This window comes from Manacus vitellinus, unplaced genomic scaffold, assembly GCF_001715985.3.
Source record: "Manacus vitellinus isolate BGI_N305 unplaced genomic scaffold, ASM171598v3 scaffold_5_pilon, whole genome shotgun sequence".
Classification (NCBI taxonomy): domain Eukaryota; kingdom Metazoa; phylum Chordata; class Aves; order Passeriformes; family Pipridae; genus Manacus; species Manacus vitellinus.
In genome coordinates this window covers 5830-25265 of record NW_021940682.1, presented here as the reverse complement: position 1 = coordinate 25265, position 19436 = coordinate 5830, and the positions used below count along the sequence as shown (strand labels likewise).

At 43.5% G+C, this 19436-nt stretch overlaps 1 protein-coding gene across 1 annotated transcript; it reads right to left on the bottom strand.

Moving 5' to 3' along the window:
- Positions 1-5131: 5131 nt before the first annotated feature.
- On the bottom strand, positions 5132-19378 carry USP18 (ubiquitin specific peptidase 18). Its single transcript, XM_018080214.2, has 11 exons — positions 19314-19378; positions 16112-16288; positions 14647-14743; positions 13240-13385; positions 10191-10270; positions 9239-9385; positions 8338-8433; positions 7167-7337; positions 6336-6467; positions 5879-5928; positions 5132-5371 (listed from the first exon to the last, which is right to left on the bottom strand). The coding sequence occupies exons 2-11, from the start codon at positions 16278-16280 to the stop codon at positions 5284-5286; spliced, it is 1176 nt and encodes a 391-aa protein (XP_017935703.1). The 5' UTR covers positions 16281-16288; positions 19314-19378; the 3' UTR covers positions 5132-5283.
- Positions 19379-19436: the final 58 nt, after the last annotated feature.

The following is a 19436-nucleotide window of genomic DNA, read 5'->3' as shown; positions in this document are numbered from 1 at the left end:
TGATTGAATGATGGCTTATCTAAGAATGATTTGCCATATTATACAATATTTTAGGTGGAATAGTAACTGAAAATGAATGTCCCATCTGATTTTTCACTAATTTATAATCTCCCTGTGTTTCTCAGGATTAATGCTAACATTCCTAAGATATGCTAATGATATAATATATTGTCAAAGGTCAAACCACCTGATTGTACAACACATTTAAAATATTTTGATCCAATTTTCTTGGTATATTTAAATAATCAAGTAGACAGGGGATTATATGCCCATTAGACTATTAAGGACAAACCTTCAGAAGCATTTTGACATTTCCACAGTGAGATTTGTCAAGAACCACAGGGACAACACATTTCTTATAAGCAGGGGTTCTCCCTACTTGAGAGAGGAGTAAGAAAGAAATAAAGCTTTGCCTTTTGAATAGCCATCGTGTAAGTTCTGTGGGACTCTTCAAAACCAAAATTACAAAATCTGCAAGACTAATGGTCATTAATGTGGCACACTGTGTTACACTTGTGTATCCTGGAGCAGCCACTGGGGCATTTTCTGTATTTACCAGCTTTTTGGAAGCCAAACAGCTTAGGGTGTCTCGTCACTTGACACCATGTTACAGTTACTTTATGGCCCTTTGTGAATGCATGCTGTCCTACATTAGGTTTTTTTACAGTTCACAACTATAAAACCTCTTCTGCCTGAATTGAAAAACCCAGTTTTATAAGGCTTAGTAGGAACAGCAGCGTATTCCGGGAAATCCAAACTCTTTACACAGAGTGGGTTTGACCCCAGCTTGGATGCTTCTGGGTCCTGCAGAAGGAGCTGGTTTCAGATGTACCTGGTTTCAGAGCCTTGCCCAGAATTTTGCAGGAGTTCATTTTAAAGATACGGGTGATAGGATATGATATGATATTGTCTATCCAGCCATTAATGGACCTTTTCTTCCCTGTCCTATCTTTGCCTGTTCACAGACAAAACCAGCCCCAGGGTAAAAACATGTTTCAACCAGCAGCACCCCAAATGCCTAGTGACCCACGGCAGGTCACTTAGTTCAGGCACTTTTTACTGTGTGCAGACCCTGCATGCAGAATATGCTCAACCTGAAAGCAGAAACCTGTTGGTTTGAAGCTAACACAGATTAAAAATCAACAAAACCTAAGAGGCCACTAGGCTGGGCATGAGCACATTCAGCACCCCCATGGCAGAGCCCCAAAGAGCCCCAGTGGGCATCAGTCAGGTGGACAAGGGTCCACCCTGCTGCTCCCTGCAACAGGTCCCTAGAGGTACCAAACTCTTGTCCTCCAGCACCAAATTTCCTTTAGGGTTTTGTACCTTTGCATGTTGAGCAGTTTTTCACTTGTTTCCTCAAGTCATTGCTTGTGTCTGCCTCAACCAGTAGCCTGGCCTCCCTATACCTCAGACCTCCTCATTTCCCCATCCTACAGGTTGGCAGCTGGAGCCAGAGCTGGCCAAGGATTTGGACTGAGGTGGGCAGATCACTACAGCTTTAGGACAAGCCAAAGGAGAACCCTTTTAATTTTATTTCTGAGGTCAAAAAAGTCAGGCCTGTCTGCCTAAATTCTGCAAGGAAAGCAAGGTTTAACCAGCAGCTGTACTGCTCAGGGCTGCTACGTGGAGATTTCATTCACTTAGGTGGGTTTTCTCCTTATCTGTGAGAAAAATGGATTACGTAGAGGAGAGGCATGATGACTCTATGAATCATCCATTTGGTGTCCTGGTCACAGAGGCTGCCAACATACCTGTACAGGTGGTCTGCAACCAAGGACAGGAAGAAATTCCCTTCAGCTCAGTGCAGAAAGTGATGTAGATTAACAACAGGCTGCCCTTCCAGCTGTTGTGCCTGTGTCCTTTAGTGGTGTGTAGCCACCACCCTAATGGGAGGGACTTTCTCAGCTCTGCCCCATCACAAAGGCACACATGGAGAGCATTATCCCATTCCCTGCTCTGGCAGTCCCTCACACAGCAAAGCTTTTTCATACATAATCAAACTGCATCCCACGGGCTGCCAAATTTTCAGTCATGAGTCTATTTAAGAAAACAGTCAGTAGCACAAAGCCTTCATGAAGGTCTTCATTCACATTGTAAGTCCTCATTCAGTTTTTCGCTGCACTTACAACTTTTTTTTCTTTAAATCAAGTAGATTTAGCTCAGAAGCATTTCTCTTCCAATGTTTTTACTTCATATAGATCAGAAATTTTTTTGGAGGTATTTTATAAATGTAGATCTCATGTGCAGCTTTTTTGTGTAAATACCAATGAAAACTAGTTGATAAATGACCCTTGTAAACTAAAATGATACTGGAAGTAAAGTATCAAAAATTATTTTTTTACTTTTACTTTCACGTATAATTTTTGGTATTTACAAGATATTGACATTTTAGAAATTAGACGTGTGAGATGTATAACTGTTATACAGATTTACATTTTTTCTGGTTTTCTCTGTGTTTCTTGAAGGTGAGGAATATCTCAGTCTGAGGAAGTGTCTGTCAGAGGTGAAGCAGAGAATGTGTAATTTGCTACTGCTCCTTCTCTTAAGCCATGGTAATCCTAAACCAAACAAAAAGTGGAAATAAGGAGTTACCAGGACCTATACAATAATCTCTCCACACAGATACTCTTGGCTTTATCTGGTTTTTCAAAGCCCTTGCTATCCGTGCTGGGCTTCATTTGCACAGTGACTCAAACACAGGGCTAATAATACTGGTAATACTACTTCTACTACTAATAATAATAATCTTGACTCCTTTGTGGTGGCTCTGTGGTGGAGATTTTTTTCTGGCAGAAATGCAGGAGCTGTTTCCTGTAGCCACCCCAAGGCAAGGACTCTACATTAGCACTGGTCTCCATGTTATGCCTGTACAGTACTGAATCCCAGGCACTTTGCTGAAAGGGGGTTTCCTTAGATGTAAGTAAACTCCTAGGGCAGTTTATCCAGTATGCAGCTGAGCTTTGCTGTGGACACAGAGGCAGCCAAGGTGACTTTTTGCAAAAGCAGCTCAGGTCAGGCAGAGTTTTTGAAACTGAGTTTTTAAACTGCCATGCAGTTTGCACACCCTCCCGCTCCTCCCATGGCCCATCTGCATTTGGAAGCAATATAAGCTTGACAGCAAACCTGAAAACATGACAGCAAATCTAAAAACAAACCCATTGTGTCTCCAGCACAAGGGTGAAGTGGCCAGGTTTAGCTGCTTTTCCTTGGTTCTTGGAGCTAAATATTAGCAGCAGCTCTACCCCAAATACTCAATCTGAGCATTCACCTCTGTGCATGTGCCATGTGGCCTCCCACCTGCATTTATGGTGTTTAGGAACAACAGACCAAGAATAAACCACAAGACTCATTTTCTAGGGAACTTATCACTTAGTATTTTATTCAAAAAACACTTACTACTTTTCATTGAGAGTAATATTTTTTCACTGACTGGAAAGATTCTTAATGTATCTCAGCAATTGCTTCCTTGATGGGTAACATCCCTGGAAGGTTATGACACATTTAAGGCATTTTTCATAAGCATAAGTTTTCAAATTTCAAGTTATATCTAACTAGAAATGTCTTGTCAGTCTCTTAACCCATTAATTTCCCAGTTTCTGGAAGTGCATTGTTTTTCTGCTCCTTCTCTTCGGCAAAGTGCAGGACAAAGCAAACAGGAACTTGGTTTTCTTACTCATCCATTGCAAGGTGCTTTAGAAAGATTGAAACACATTCTTGTATGTGAATAGAGTGAAAATTCCTCATCCTGGTGACAAACAACACACTGGGATATTTTAACAAAGAAGGAGCAGTATAAATAAAAGAGAGCTGAGCAGAATAACGGACCTTGCTATAGAGCAAAATAAATACCTGCTGCACTATGAAAGTGTAATTTCATAGCTATGCCCCATAATTTCTCAATTTACCTTCCACATACCAACACGAAAACAGACATGATTTGTGAACTTCATCATCACTATCAAAATATAATTAAGTTACACACAGCTGCTATTAAATCTACATTAGTAATTTTAAAATGTGCTCAGTCCCGCAAAAATAGCACCCTTGTAAAGATACAGTCAAACTGCTGGAATCCTCAATCCCTTCACAGGATGTGGTACAACAAGGCTTAATGCCACCAGGGCATTAAAAGCATCACAATCAAAGTTTTGGACTTTCCTCACAATGGAGCCTTGTGATGGGCCTTCAGAACGCTCTTCTTCACGCTGTCACATGTGACCAACCTTCCTTTCTAGCTCTCTTTACATTTTCCCTCTGTGTGGTCTTGCCACGGGAGTACAGGTGGAACCAACAGCACAGAGTAACGGGACTCAACAGGAGGTTGAAAAATTACCCACTTTCTTTATACAGTTGTTCTCTCTAGAACATTTTCTGCTTGAGGGACATTCCCACCTCAAGGGCAGAAAGGGAAAGAAGAGGGCAAGACAATTCCAGCTGGCAACCAGGTGAAGAATACTTAAGGAAAATCCCAAAAGTTCAAGCACAGCAAGGCGTCTTACTTCCCCTGTCACAGTGTATTGCCCTGCATCGTGCAAAATCACTAATTAGCTCCAGAATCTCTGTTACTCTGAATATTTCCCTCTCTACAGGAAAGAAAATGCATATAAACACCTGATAAGTGTGTTAAAACAATAATCACCTGCATAAATATATATGAATTCATCTTGTAAATCAGAACTGCTGCATAAGCTCCTGATTTAAAACACCTCATTGTGCTGATGCCAACTTTCAAATACATCTCAGCCCCTGTAGTGACTCATTTTCAGGGAGGTTTTAAGGAGTAAGAGCCACTGGCATGTGGCATAAAGGTTTTGATCCTTCCTGCAGATGTTTCTGGTGACTTCTGGGGTCTCCTGTCCAGCTTGCCAGCATCTCACATGGTGCTAAAAGGGCAAAGTCTCAAGCTCTTACTGGTCAGGTATGGCTATCAGTGCTCCCCAGTCATACCACACACCTCTCTGGAATATCACACAGGTTTTCAGGTCAAACACTTCCCCTGTATGGGAATTTAGGCATCAGCATTAAGGAAACTGCTAAGTCAGCAGAGACAAGGACTAACTCACTATCTTTTAAAGACGAAATGAATATGTAGAATCACATAAATATAAAAAATACATGAAAGAAAAAGTTTTAGTTGCAACAGTTCTTAGATCCTTCTTCTAGCTGAGTGTTTTTCATAAATAAATGTGAACATAGAGGTTGCTGAGTGCAAAATGTCTTTCTGATGGAACATTTGTGCATGTCCACTCTTGCACAGAGGTGCTGAGCTCCATGGACAACTCACAGCTTTCCCAGACACTCTGATAGCCCTGGATAGGGCTGCTGAGGATGTTTTTTCATGTAAATCAAGAGATAGGCCGTTTCTCCCCTGTAGAGGCAAAGAAAAAGCAAAATGCGACGTATATGTTTGAAGATCTAGGTTGCAAGTAACCTCCCAGGTTTGCTCCTGCCCAGCTTTTTGTGGTTTGGATCAACTAAGCTGACCCTTTCCAGTGTTCCTGAGAGAGCATATAAAGCTGACTCCCTGTCAGCACTTTAGCTTATAGGAGGGATTATCTCCCTCTTATAATTATCCCCCTCTCATAAGCTATTTTCTTACGATGCATCAAAACAAAAAGCATGGAAAAATCCTGACTGACGTATCCAACTGCAGCCAGCCCCATTTGTGACTACTCAGTAACCCTGGAGGCTCCCAGTATAGTCATATGCAGTCCCATCAGAGCAACCAGAATACAAGGATGCCTCTTCTGCTCTCCTCCATCCCCACTACATCCCAGGCAATATGCAATTCAAACCATTTATCTTCCCTCTCTTTGCTACCCTCATTCCAAAGTCCAGAGCAGCATTAGGTAAAAACAGAGATATGTTTGCATACCAGTGGAGGTTGGAATGTCCATAGGTGCATTTAACATCATCCCATGACACCTAGAGAAGAAAAACACACAAGAGGAGGCTGGTAAAAACTCTTAGGAGATGGACACGTTGTGATACCAGCGCACCAGTTCTCATAAGAGTGGTGTAAGTGGCCCTTCCAGGAACTAAGCACCTTTTAATAAATTGGTTTATTGCTTTACGAGGGAAAACAGTTCCTCTTCTAACACAGAAGAGTACATAAAGTAGGGGTATACATCAGATGGCTGCTTTTGCAAGTCACAAAGCAGAAACTGAGGCCTTGTTTGGTGCAGAAGCAAGAGCCTGCAGCAGAGGTGCACAAAGCTCTGCAGCTTCAGTTTCTTTTCCTGGTTCTCTTTAATTAGCAGTCAGTCAGACCGAGCAAGATGTGGAGGAGAGGTCGGGAAAGTACAAAAAGAAACGTGGATTGATCTCCTCACCTGGCAAACCTGAGAATCATTAAAGCAATACCATTTACACTCTGTGAGGCTTTGAATGTAGGCACAGTAATGTCCACAACTAGCTGATCCTGAATGAGCAACGACAGCAAAAAGGCCATACTGCCAGGTAGCCTGCAAAGAGACACAAAGAGTAACTTTTAGTGCAGTAATTCTCATTTGCCATTGACTGAAGAGAAGCAGCATCCAGGACAACAAGGATGTGGATTTTGCAAGGAGAAAGGAAGAAGAGCAGATTAGCCTTGAGGATCCTGCCTTTTTTGCTCTTACCCTCATAGTTTAGCCTGCCAGCTACGGGCTGGCAGCCTCCCTGGACATCACAGGAATGTGAAAAATGTAGAAGAATAGCAAAGGAGTTACACTACAAACACCACACTGGTGACTTTTGCTATTGCCACATTTCCCCTTTTTATTTCACAGTAAGGGGGACAGATCCACAGTGGGGCAGAACACTCTCAGCTGCTTGGCAAAGCTCTTGTTTCCTTGCTAAGCTCAACTCTTTGGCCAACAACACTGCATGGGAAATACCAGGAATGGAGTTCCCCTGCCTTGGACTGGTGAGATATGTAAAGCCTGTTTTTTGTCCTTATGGTAGGAAGCTCCAGTTATTGTGCCTTTGGTGATTGAGCACAGAATGCTGAAAAATGACTGAACCAGTTAAAACCAGACCCAGGTGAAAGATGTCTGAGACATAGTTTTAAGACAGGCACTTTAAAATCAGGCAAGTACTTGTGTGATCTCTTAAAATTTTATGAGACTTGAGCAGAGAGAAGAAGAAAATCTCTTTTTTAGACAGCCTTAGGAGTATCTCACCTTTTCCTTGTCATCTGCTTGGCACTGATTTTCTGTCAAGACTCCACTGAAATCAAGGTCCCGTGGGAATGGGAGATAGTGACTGAGCTTGTGCGTGTAGGATGATTTTTCGAAGCAGAAGCGCTTCAGGTGTATGGTCAGAGTCTGTGGCAGATAGACGAGCTTCATTCTCTGTAAAACAATAAATAATGTGTTTGAAAACTAAGGAATAAACCCTGGGGAGGTAGGCTGGAAACAGTCATTGCCACCCAGTGCATATAGCATGGAGAACAGTCAGTGCTATAAGTGAATGGCTGCCAATTGCACCACACAGCAGATGCCAAACCTTTGTAGCCCATTTGCACACAAGACACATAATGGAGCTGTGATAACCAAGTTTCTCAGCTTCAGTGTGATCAGCACTCAGCCTCGGGTGTGTCAAGGGTTGCTTCATTTCTCATCTGCTTTCCTAACCCTAGATTGGTAGCACTAGGTAGGGTGAGGAGAGGCAGGCCAACTTTTTTGTGACATGTGACCACTGGAGCTCCGTGAAGGATGTCAAGCTGACAGCTCATTTCTTCCAGCACTGCCTGTTGCTACCATGGCTGTCACTAAGACACATGGATTCATTGTGGCCTCAGAGGCAGCCCAACAGTGAAAATGTTGTGGGAAGTTCCCTCCAAGCCTTGTGCTAAGGCATTCTCCCTCATGCTGCTCTCTTTAATGCACTTACCTCTTCATGAAACAGCTAATTCATCATCTGGCACAGACTGATACTGTGAAAAATAGGGAGCCCAGTGGAGAGCAGGGAAGAAAGGAAATCATCCTACAGTATCCTACTTTTAGGTGTATGCACAGTTCAAGTAACATATTTTTGTCCACCTCTGCAGCTACGCATCAATGTAAAGGCCCACAGTGCACACAGAGAATAAACCAACAGAAGTTCCTCTTCTCAGTGACTTAGAGTAAAACTCATGAAATCCTTTGTAGCAAGAGCTACAACTACAGCAGGGAACTTCCTAACAGGAGGAAAGATGCATGTGGTTTATACCTTGCTGATACTTCTGTGCTGACAAATCTGAGTTGTTGATCTCCTCTTAAACTGATATAGTTGAGTCCTTTCCCCACCCTTCCCAGTCCTAAAGGAATTTCTCTGTGTGAGAGACTTATGGGAAAATAATTCTCTGATTACCTTCAAAAAAGGTGTTTTCATTCCACATTGTTGACAGAAACACATGTTTTGACCAGTCAGCTCTTCTGGATGGAAAAAGTACTGTAAACAGTCCTCCTATGAAGACAGAGGAGATTTCTTTCAACTGAATTCCTTCAAGCTGGGTTTCTATTTCTACTTTATTTCATAGAGTACAAACAAATAACAAAACTACAGAAGGCATATTTTATTCAAAGGACAAAAGACTGCCCAGCAGCCTAAAAAAAGGTACCCCATTTTTCTTAGCTGCTATTGTGATTGCACTAGTTGGGAAAAAAAATGGGGTACCACATTTTTCGCAAAGAACATGTTGATGCACACGTGTCTTTTATACCTACTTCAAAGCTTTAGAGGTTTTCAAAGAGTAATGATGAAAAAGTATAAAGGGGTCAGGTGGTCCAATGGTGCACTGGCACCTCAAAAATCCACTATATTTGTGGCAGCACCGACACAGTCACCAGCACTGCTCTATCTGCAGCACTGCTTCAACAGTGAAAGACCACTGCACTGGGCAAACACAGTGTGTCTGGCCAGGGATTCCAAGTCATCTAGGGCACCTCACTGTGGTATCTAAGGTCTCACAGGTACACATCACTGCATAGTTTGAGTCTTTGAGTCTGTTACAGAGTATTTAGCCAACACTATTTTTAGAAAGGTGATTCAAGGACTTTATTTTCCAGCCCCTAAATCAAACAAATTTTTTGAGACCTCTAAAACTCTTCCAAACAAATAAGAAATGTGAAGGAGGAAAGACCACCCCCTGGTGGTCCCAAACACTCCACAGAAATCTTGGAGAGATTCTAGGTGCAACACAGGAGACACCAGTGCTGCAAGGAGATGGCTCCCACAGTGACAGGGGGAACAGTGTTGCCACTGAACTTACCAGAGTCTTCAGCCTGTGAGAATTGGAATCCAACACTGGCAGTGGGAGAGTTAACATGCAGCTGTTGTTCTTTATTTCAAAAGAGCAATTCTGACAGGCCAGATGCTCCTGTATGCAGATAGTGTACAAATCACTCAGCTCTTCAACCTGGAGGGACAAAAAAAAGGCCAAAACAAGGTTTATGAAGATGACAGACGATGTACTTTCTTGTGGGTGGAAAAATCCACGTGCGCATGTCATTTCAAGCCAGGTTACTGCTTTAATGTTCAAACCAAGATCTAACACTGACTTATGTGGACAGGCCACTTCCCACAATTTAAAGGAGGACAATTCCTTCCCCTCATCCCCTGTCAGAGAGGAAAGACACAGCCTATAACAAGATCAGAACAGTTAAATGTCTGCTTTGATGCAGAATTGTACTGTTTTGTTTGAAACTGCAAAAGAAGCCTTCCTTGACTCAGTCAAGGAAGAATCACTTTTCTCTTCCCAGTCTGCTAGAAGAAACTGCCATATATATAACATACTAACAGTGACTAGTTAGAAAGAAATGCACATGGCTGACTTCAAAAAATTGGAAAGCTGTGTCAAGGCATGCCAATAAATGCTTATAGAAATTTGGGGGGAAAGAAAATGAAAGAAAACTAAATTTGGTGTTGCAAAAAGATCAATTTTTTACTTATTAATCAACTCTCCCGTTAGAATGGAGAGTCTGGCATGCCCTAAGAGTAGAAAGAACAAAAATTAACTGTAATTCAAAATGTTGTAGGTTATGAGATCAAGACTTCTTCTTCCATTTGAAAGATGTGAGGAAAGACCCAAACAGGGGATGGATAATTTTAAGAATTTAACTTAAGACAATTGTCAGTGAACGGGATCCTTCTCCAAGGAGCAGAGGAAACAACACATGATAAGGGCCAAAAAACCTGGTGTTCATTTCAGTTACCATCCTTACCAGCTCTAGCTTTTTCATCTGCTTCTTTATCAAGTTCCAGAGACGCAGAAACAGCTGAGCAGCATCATGCTGCACAAACACTGGACAAACAGAAAACACAACCCCAATAAGTACTGTGAACAGCAACAACACAAACTTCCCACAGATGGTAAAGGGAGAGTTATTGTCCCCCATTAGATCCAGTTTCTTGTCCCTTGCCACTCCCTGCCAGAGACAGAACTTAGACTGGACAAGAGCTGCAATCTCTCTGTGTGACCTGAACAGGCAGTGGGAAAAGACAAGAGTCTAAGTTGTGTACTTGACACCAGGTGCAGGGCCAAGAGTACACCAAATACCTACCAGAAAACAGGGCTCAGATGCCTCACTGATTTGAGAGCTGTATTTCATAGCATCATAGAATGGTTTGGGTTGGAAGAGACTTAAAGGACATCTCTTTCCAACCCCCCTGCCATGGACAAGGACATCTTCCACTAGAACAGGTTGCTCAGAGCATTTTCCAACCTGGCCTTGAACACTTCCAGGCATGGAGTATCCACAACTTCTCTGGGCAAACTGTGCCAGTGTCTCACTACCCTCAGAGTAAAGAGGCTCTTCCTAATATCAAATCTAAACCCAACTTCTTTCAGTTTAAAGCAATCACCTCTTGTCCTATCACTACATGTCCTTGCAAAAAGTTCCTTTTGAATCCTGCTTAGAAACAACAAAGAGAAGATTCTGTTCTCTTTTTCACCTTTATTACACCACAGACCTTTTTTCCCCCATCCCCTAGTGAAGGTTATAATTCTCCTGAGTGCTGAGATAAAATTATGTCTCACACACCAAATAGTATAAACCCCTTGATCCCTCTCCAGCACATGGCTTCAGCACAGGAAGCCAAGTATGATGAAGTGACATTATGCTTTGTCTTTCCACTCTAGCTAAATTGGCATACTAGGAAACCTAAAGTGGTGGGATACAGCTTAATGCAGAGCTTGCTTAGAATGGCTCAGCAGGGAATTGCTTCAAGATGAAACTTAGGTGGAAAGAAAAGAATCTACATCCTTGAATCTACATCCTTGAATGTGAAGAACTGATTTTATCAGCCAGTGAGGAACTCAAGATTTAGGAAATGGGAAAAAATTACATGTAGTATAGTAAAATCATAGTATTTTTGGGCTACCTTTTTGCTTGATCATAGGCGGAACAAATTTTGTAGAATAATCCAACAACCTGATACGGAAGTGCTTTCAACTTCCCAGCAATGCAAGTCTGCAGGTACTGACTTCAGCTGTGTTCTAGTATGATTACAGACATCTCTGATTAAACAAAGCTCAGAACATACACCTTTCCTCATGTCTAATAGCACATGCATGATCCAGGAAAAGAACCACTTTCTGAGATGCTGGAGTTTAGGAACCACACCTGAATTTTAAAGAAGGACAAGGTGGGAAATAGTCAAGCTTTACAAATTCCCTTTGGGCATTTCTCTTTGACAGGAAGAGAAGGCAGACTGCAAAGCCATTCAGAGTAAGGGGGGAAATGATGCAAACAGAAATATTGAGTTTATCTTGCATTCCTCCTTAACAAAGATGGCTGGCTACCACCTCCTCTTTCAGTGCTGTCCTGTTTGGGCAGGAGAGTTGGGCTGATTCCAAGGGGATGAGGTGTAACAAGGCCAAGTGCCGGGTCCTGCACTTTGGCCACAACAACCCCCTGCAGGGCTACAGGTTGGGGACAGAGTGGCTGGAGAGCAGCCAGGCAGGAAGGGACCTGGGAGTTTGGATTGACAGGAAGCTGAACATGAGCCAGCAGTGTGCCCAGGTGGCCAAGAAGGCCAATGGATCCTGGCCTGGATCAGGAACAGCGTGGCAGCAGGACCAGAGAAGTGATTCTTGCCCTGTACTCAGCGCTGGTGAGGCCACACCTGGAGTGCTGTGTCCAGTTCTGGGCCCCTCAGCTCAGGAAGGATGCTGAGGTGCTGGAGCAGGTCCAGAGAAGAGCAACAAGGCTGGGGAAGGGACTGGAGCACAAGTCCTATGAGGAGAGGCTGAGGGAGCTGGGGCTGTTCAGCCTGGAGAAGAGGAGGCTCAGGGGAGACCTCATCACTCTCTACAACTCCCTGACAGGAGGTTGTAGCCAGGTGGGCGTGGGTCTCTTCTCCCAGGCAACTACCAGTAGGAGAAAAGGACGTGGTCTCAAGCTCTGCCAAGGGAGGTTTAGGTTGGATATTAGGAAGAAATTTTTTACAGAAAGGGAAATCAGGCATTGGAATGGCTTCCATCCACCAATGGAAGTGGTGGATTCACCATCCCTGGAGGTTTTTAAGGTGAGACTGGATGGGGCACTTAGTGCCATGGTCTGGTAACCATGGTGGTGTTGGATCAAGGGTTGGACTTGATGATCTCAGAGGTCTCTTCCAACCCAGCTATTCTATGATTCTATGATTCTACAATAAAGATCAGGACGGTCGGATACACCCTGTGTATTTGTACACACAGACAGACTCCCAGCATCCTACTGTCACCAGTCACATGTGCATTCAACAGTCTCTCTCTCCTTTGGGACTTTGACCAGTTGAGAGATTAAGACAGCAAGTTTTTCTCTCTGCCCTTATAAAAAGGAACAGGAAGTATATAGTTTCTATCCTTGGGGATCTGTGTGAACTTATCTTTTCCACACTATTGCTTTCTTCTAACAAGTAACAGCAGCTATTTCACTATTATGATGCCAGTACAGCAAGACAAATCAAGCTCTAAGCTGTCTTCTCAGCCCTACACAGCCCTTTCCCCTTGGTCAGTGTCTGTAGCTGAGTCTTCCAGCAGTCTGATAGACTGCTCTCCTTTTGGACATCAGCAAGGATGTACAACAGGGGTTTTTTTCCCCCTCTTCATGAGCAATACACAGCATCACACTCACAGGTGGGGAGCAGCTATAAAGAGCACTACATCACCATGTACCTAACTCCTGACATTTCTGAATGCAGATGCTGGAGTCTGCACTGCTTGTTAGTGCTGGGTAATCAACACCCCGGGTTTGCAGGCAGAGGTGGGCATGAGGCAGCGCTGCTTACGTTCCACTCTGTGCGCTGAGAGGCAGCAAGCGAGTTCTGTGGGGCGCACAGCTTTGCGCTTGCCACGCTGCATCTCCTCCAGCAGCAGGAGCATTTGGTACGGGACATTGCTCCTCCTCTGCGCGGCACACGGTGGCACTGTGATCCTACAGAGGGAAGAAGCAACACGGATGGTCATCAAGGGGTACAATGGAGAAATAGCAGACATCACACCTGAAGGAGCAGAAGGTAAGTAGCCCAGCTAGCAACTCAAGAGGAACCAGAATGGGTATATTTTCAGCAAAAGAAGGAAAAAGGGGAAGCAGTCACCTGCACTAGCTCACCCCACAGCACAGGCTGACAGTTCTAAAGTGAAAGGCCACAATGTTAAGCTGGCCTGTTTCTAAGTAAGGGACAAGCCAAGCAGGACCTCAAGTGCTTTCTGGGCTCTAGAAATAACATTAGTTACAGCTAGTTTCAGAGCTGTTCTTCCCTCCCACTGATTCATGTCCTCATGCTCAACATACCCTCAAAATTTCATGGGCACATAAATCAAAATGCTTGTATTTCAAATATATGCCAACTGAAAAGCTCTTTATCCTCCCAAAATTTATTGCAGTCCACAGGTTTTTCTTTCTTCAAATAACCGTGGTAACCTACTGTCTGCATTATTTAGCTTTGCCCATTCATGACACTTCTCATCTCTGCACGTCTGTAACATCTTCTTTCTCCTCTGCACAGTAGTGAGCATCCAAGAAATGTAGAGAAAGAACTAAATAGGAATGATCCACTTAGATGTTTAAAGCTGCAGTGAACTGAGTAAATTGAAAATAAACCAAACCAGTTATTATTGTACTTGGTAGGGAGGCAGAAGCCCAAATCCTCCTCACAAACAACCAGGGAGAACAGTCAAGCAAGACAAAGTAAAGCTATGTATTCTTGATCTGCAACAACATTATTAGTCTTCTCTATGAGGTGCTAACCAGGGCAATCAGGGGCCAGAGGCTGGGGATTACCAAATGTTTGTGTTTACATGCTTAATGTTACAAAATTAATAGTGGATGTGGTTAGGCACAACACACCTTTTTTTTTAAATGGCCTATGAGTAAACCTGGAATAAAATCATATCCTCTTTTGGAAAAGAGAGATACAAGTCAAAAAGACTCAGTTCAGGATGCAGCTTACTGGTGTGCAAAGGGCATACGAATCAGAGATGACTAATAAGTCAGAATACTGCAACTTCTACTTTTGCAGGCCCTAGACTATGTATGACAGATACAACAAGGCAGAGACCTTGCTGAGGGAGCTGAAAGCACCTTTGATAGCACCTCAGTGATCTAATCCTTCAAATGTACATCCCATATAAAAAAGAGGGGGAGGCAACAAAGCAACAATGGAAGTATCCCTGGTAGTTCAAACAAGTGGTACCTTCGAAGTATCCCTGTGAAGTGTAAATTCATGAGGAACACTTGGAGCAGAGAGTTCAGACAGCAGCTCTGTCCAAGGTTATACAGTCCAATAGCTCCTGTAGGAATAGAAAAAGAGGAAGTGAGGCCTGGAGATAGGTACAGGCCTATAGGAAAAGAAAGTGAAAATTATTTGAAAGTGGCAAACTCCTCTTGTCATTCAGTGGTATAGGCCAAGCATCTTGGTCAGACCCAAAAAAGTGTTCAATCTATTCTTCTGTTGCTCAAGTAGATAACTTTTGGTTTTGTTTGGCAATTGACAGGAAAAACCCAGTAAGCCTGGATAATGATACTCAGATTTCTCCCAGTTCCTCTATTTTCAGTCCTCTGAAACCACCTGAAACACCTAAACAGAAAATAAAACCACAGGAAGCAAAAGGACTTTTATTTAGTCTTTTACACAGCAAAGCCTAAGAAAAAAATTAAGAGCTCCATGTGGGACGAGATCCTAGCTGTCCGTCACACAGGATTCAAGGTTCCCTTCAGCCTGTCTCTGGTATGGGTTTTTTTCAGTTTCAAAGGAAGGAACTAGCCTGAGAGAAGAAGCAAGTCACAGCTGCTCCTGCATCTAAAAAGGTGGCATGTTCTGTGCCCCACTGTGTAGGATCGTGACCAAAGCAAGCACACAAAGGGTTAACGAAGCAGTGGACATTGCCAGAACGGATTAGAATGTGGCAGAAGGTGGGAGGAAGTGTCTACAAGGTGCATGGAGCCAAAGGTCCATGACCCAGAACAAGAAGATGATTGAAGAAAAGAAGAAAGCTGTTGAAAGCTGATAGCCGCAAAGATGGACGTTAGTTGTTTAACAGGTAGAAATATGCACACTGTAATTTTATAGGGCCAAGTATTGCTTGTTGATAGGTTGAAGAGGCTTAGCTAACAGACCAGAAACGAAACTAGTTCCTCTATAAATAGAGGCTTGAAACAAATAATAAACGATCCTCTTGCTGACCAGCGAGGGTGTCCGTGCCTCGGTCGCTACACCCCGCTGCAGTATAAGCAATCCTGGTCAGAAATCAGAAATTTTGCTTCTGAAGTCATCACCAAAGAGAGAAAAGACACAGAATGGAAACCCAGAACACCTCTGAAATACATACAGTCGGTGGTAAGGGTGGGCCTAGTTCATGGTTTAGGAAACCCAGAATCAACGCTGGCTTTGTTTGGAAAGAGACAGAGCCACCATCTAGACCTTTTGGGCTGCAATGGCCAATTTGAGGACTTAAATGGGAAAAAGCTATGAGATCCTAATGCAATCCATTCCCCCAAAGCTCAAAATGGTTATTTGGCAGGACAAAACGGGAATCATCTGCATATTCCTCAGTGAAAAAGTAAGGAATAGGAGAAAATGAAGCCTGAGGACAGAATATAGAACAGCAGCCATTAGAAACAGAAAATATTAGAGCTAAGAACAGACAAAATATTATTACCATTTTTTAAGTCTGCCACACCAAAGACTGATGTCAGCCTCCGTTCCTTGGCCTTCAGCTCTTTGGCTTCATCTTTGTTACTTTGTACTTCAGCTTCTGCCTCCATGGTCTCACTTAGTGCCAGCTCTGGTTTCTTGCCTCTTTCTTGATGTCCACTGTTTTGTCCCATCTACAATACTGTAAAAAGACAGAAGGATGGCAAAGAGACACAGCAAGATCAGAAAGAGTGGAAGCATCCAAACCCACCGGATTTGTCTGTGATATTTTCATTATGAAAAAGGTGAAATCACAGAATGGTTTGGGTTAGGAGGGACCTTAATCTAGTTCCAACCCTCCGGCTACAGGCAGGGATGCCACCCACTAGATCAAGGTTGCTCAGGGCCCCATCCAGCCTGGTCTGGAATATCAATAAAATAAGCAAGATTACTGCAACAGCATTTGGTGTATTTGAATAACATGGGTATTGTAGCTGTGCAAGGTAACAGTTTAATGGTAATTGCTCATCCTCTCTTCCTCTCGAGGCTATATAAACAAATGAACCTTCAGTTCCACAGAAACAGTTCCATCTAACAAGAGAACTCCAGGTATCCCTGTTCAAGGAGATTTTGTAAATAAGATGATTAAAATTATCCCAATGGCAGATGTTGCAAAACTCCAATGTTTAGTAAAGGCAACATTTTATCACCCGAAGTACCCCAAGTATTCAAAAGGGCAAATTTCACCTTTTTTTAGCCTTTTGACCTGATAAGCATGTTTGGTTTCTGTGCTGGGCTCCCTGCACTGTTTTTAAGTGCCTTATTCACAGCTCTACTGTGGCACTTCGGACTGCAATTTTAAAAAGACATTTAAGAACTGAAATATCAGTTTCTTTTTTTGTTCCTTCAAGTGATCACAGGCAATTGCACAAGGGAACCATTATAATACCTTGACTGTCGACAGACCATTACTCTGAGACATTCTCCTGTGACTCAGCTACTGACTACTAAACCAAAGTAAAAATACACGAGCAAAACAATATGATAAATGTTCAAATGCAACTATACAAAATTGAAACTTTTTATAAGCCCACCTCCAACACAAAGAACAGAATTAGAAAAAAGTGGATATGCTTAGGGAAGCATTCACAGGTGAGGAGAGGGGACCCACAAAACAAATGCTCAGATATTATTATTTTAAAAATGTTCAAATGCAACTATACAAAATTGAAACTTTTCATAAGCCCACCTCCAACACAAAGGACAGAATTAGAAAAAAGTGGATATGCTTAGGGAAGCATTCACAGGTGAGGAGGGGGGACCCACAAAACAAATGCTCAGATATTATTATTTTAAAAATATTAAACAGCACATAAAATCAACCGAAGGCCAGGTGCTGAAAGAATGAAGAAAAGCTACCAAGGAAGGGAAATAAGCAAAATATCCTGATTCCGCCTTTCACAGAAAGAAAATCTTTGTTTTAAAAGCATGTTTTCAGGTTAACTGTGCCTAATAATTGTAAATATCAAAGCTTCTGAAAATTGAAGCAGAAAAACTAGAAATGGATTTTTTTCCCAATTATTACCTTTAAGCTTAAGTATAATTATTTCCAACTGTACTTTTGAAGATTACTTTTGAACTCTGTCATACGCTCAGATTCACTAAAAATTGTCGAATTTGCTGAGAAGTTTATTTGAAAAAAAAAAAAAACAACTCTGACAAAGATAGATTCAAGAATATTGCTTATTATATACCCAAAATCCAGTGATTAGAACAGCTAGGGAGGAAAAGAGAAATTTTATTTGATTTCTTCCTTGGGAAAACAGAGTCTGAACACACACTGCCTCTTTCCCTGGAATTGATTTAACAGTGCATTCAGGTTTCTGAAAGCCCAGCTGGTGTGGGAGCCCATCTGGGCCTGTACCATGAGAACCACTGGGTTTAGCTGGTTGGCCTTAGCCAAAAGGTAAGGGATGCTCACAGCCAGTGGGGATGCCAAAGAAGACAGAAAGGAGAGGGACAGGCAGTGCAGAGGTGGCAAAAAAATAGCTGGGGATGTAGCAGGGATGAAGTGAACCAGCAAGACATTACTTTTGTCAGGATAAGATTAAGGGTAGGATTAATGAGTAAACTCAGGGCTTTGGGTGACTTGAGAAATAGGTAGAAAAATACTAGGGCATGAAGATGCAGGAGGATACAGAGAGAGGAGGACTTGGGTTTCTAGTTCAATGGCACTCTCCCCCAGGCACCTCTAGCAAGAACCCGGGTACTGGAGCAGGGACACGAATACAGTTTCCCAACCCTGGCATGGAACTGCCTCACTTTGTCTGGCTGTCAGCAGTAAAGCATTCCTAAGATTTGCACTTGGCCGTCTTTCCCTTGCACAAGTGTATAAAAAAACTGGTGAGTGAGCTGAGGAACTGAGGAGTAGGCTCCCCTCCTGCCCCCAATTTCTCCTCTCTCACCAGAGGAGCAGGGTTACTTCTCAAGTTTTTTTGCAGGTCAGGGGTAGGACTCAGTACCCTCAAGTATGTGGCTTGGCCGCACCAAGCAACTCCACTAGGACTGGGCATCCCGTAATCATCTAACCCTCTCACTTGCTCTCCCTCAGCCAAGCCCATCATCCTCCTTCTCATCCCGGACTGCTCCACAGTCCATCTGCCCTCCCAAGACACTGGCTTCTCACAACAAACCCCCAGTGGTGCCTTCACGCCCTGGGCCTCAAAGTGCCCCCCTGCCTGAGGAGTAGCCCCATCTCTGCCTCTGGTCACCCCTTCCCCACCATCGTCGTCTCCTTTCCCCTCACGGGCATCTTGGGGTGCAGATGGTGCTGGGGTGGGCGGTGGGCTGCAGGTGGGAAGGCCAGGTTGGATGGGGCTCTGAGCAACATGGTCTAGTGGAAGGTGTCCCTGCCCATGGGAAGGGGGTTGGAACTAGGTATCTTCAAGGTCCCCTTCCAACCTAAACCACTCTATGATATTATGACTCTGTGATGCCCCGAGGTGCTCCTCGAAGGGCTCCAGCAGAGACTCAGTGTGATGACCCATCCTCAAGGGGAAGTACCTGAGCGCATCACCTCCACACTTCTCCGGGATGCGACTGAAAGGAGACTTCCCACCCTGTTGTCGAACCACTCTCCCTTATTTCCCTCTTTTTATTACCTTCCCTCCCGGCACACTGCACCTCTGCCTCGACCTATCTCACAGACCAGCAAAAAGGCTTCTTACCAATTACCGCAGGACCCAGCAGCGCTTCGAGCCTCGGCTGGACCTCACGTTCACCTGCTGACAAAGGGGGCAGCGGGGGCTCGGAAAACTCGCCTGCCCGCACCGGAGCGGCGCGGAGGAGCC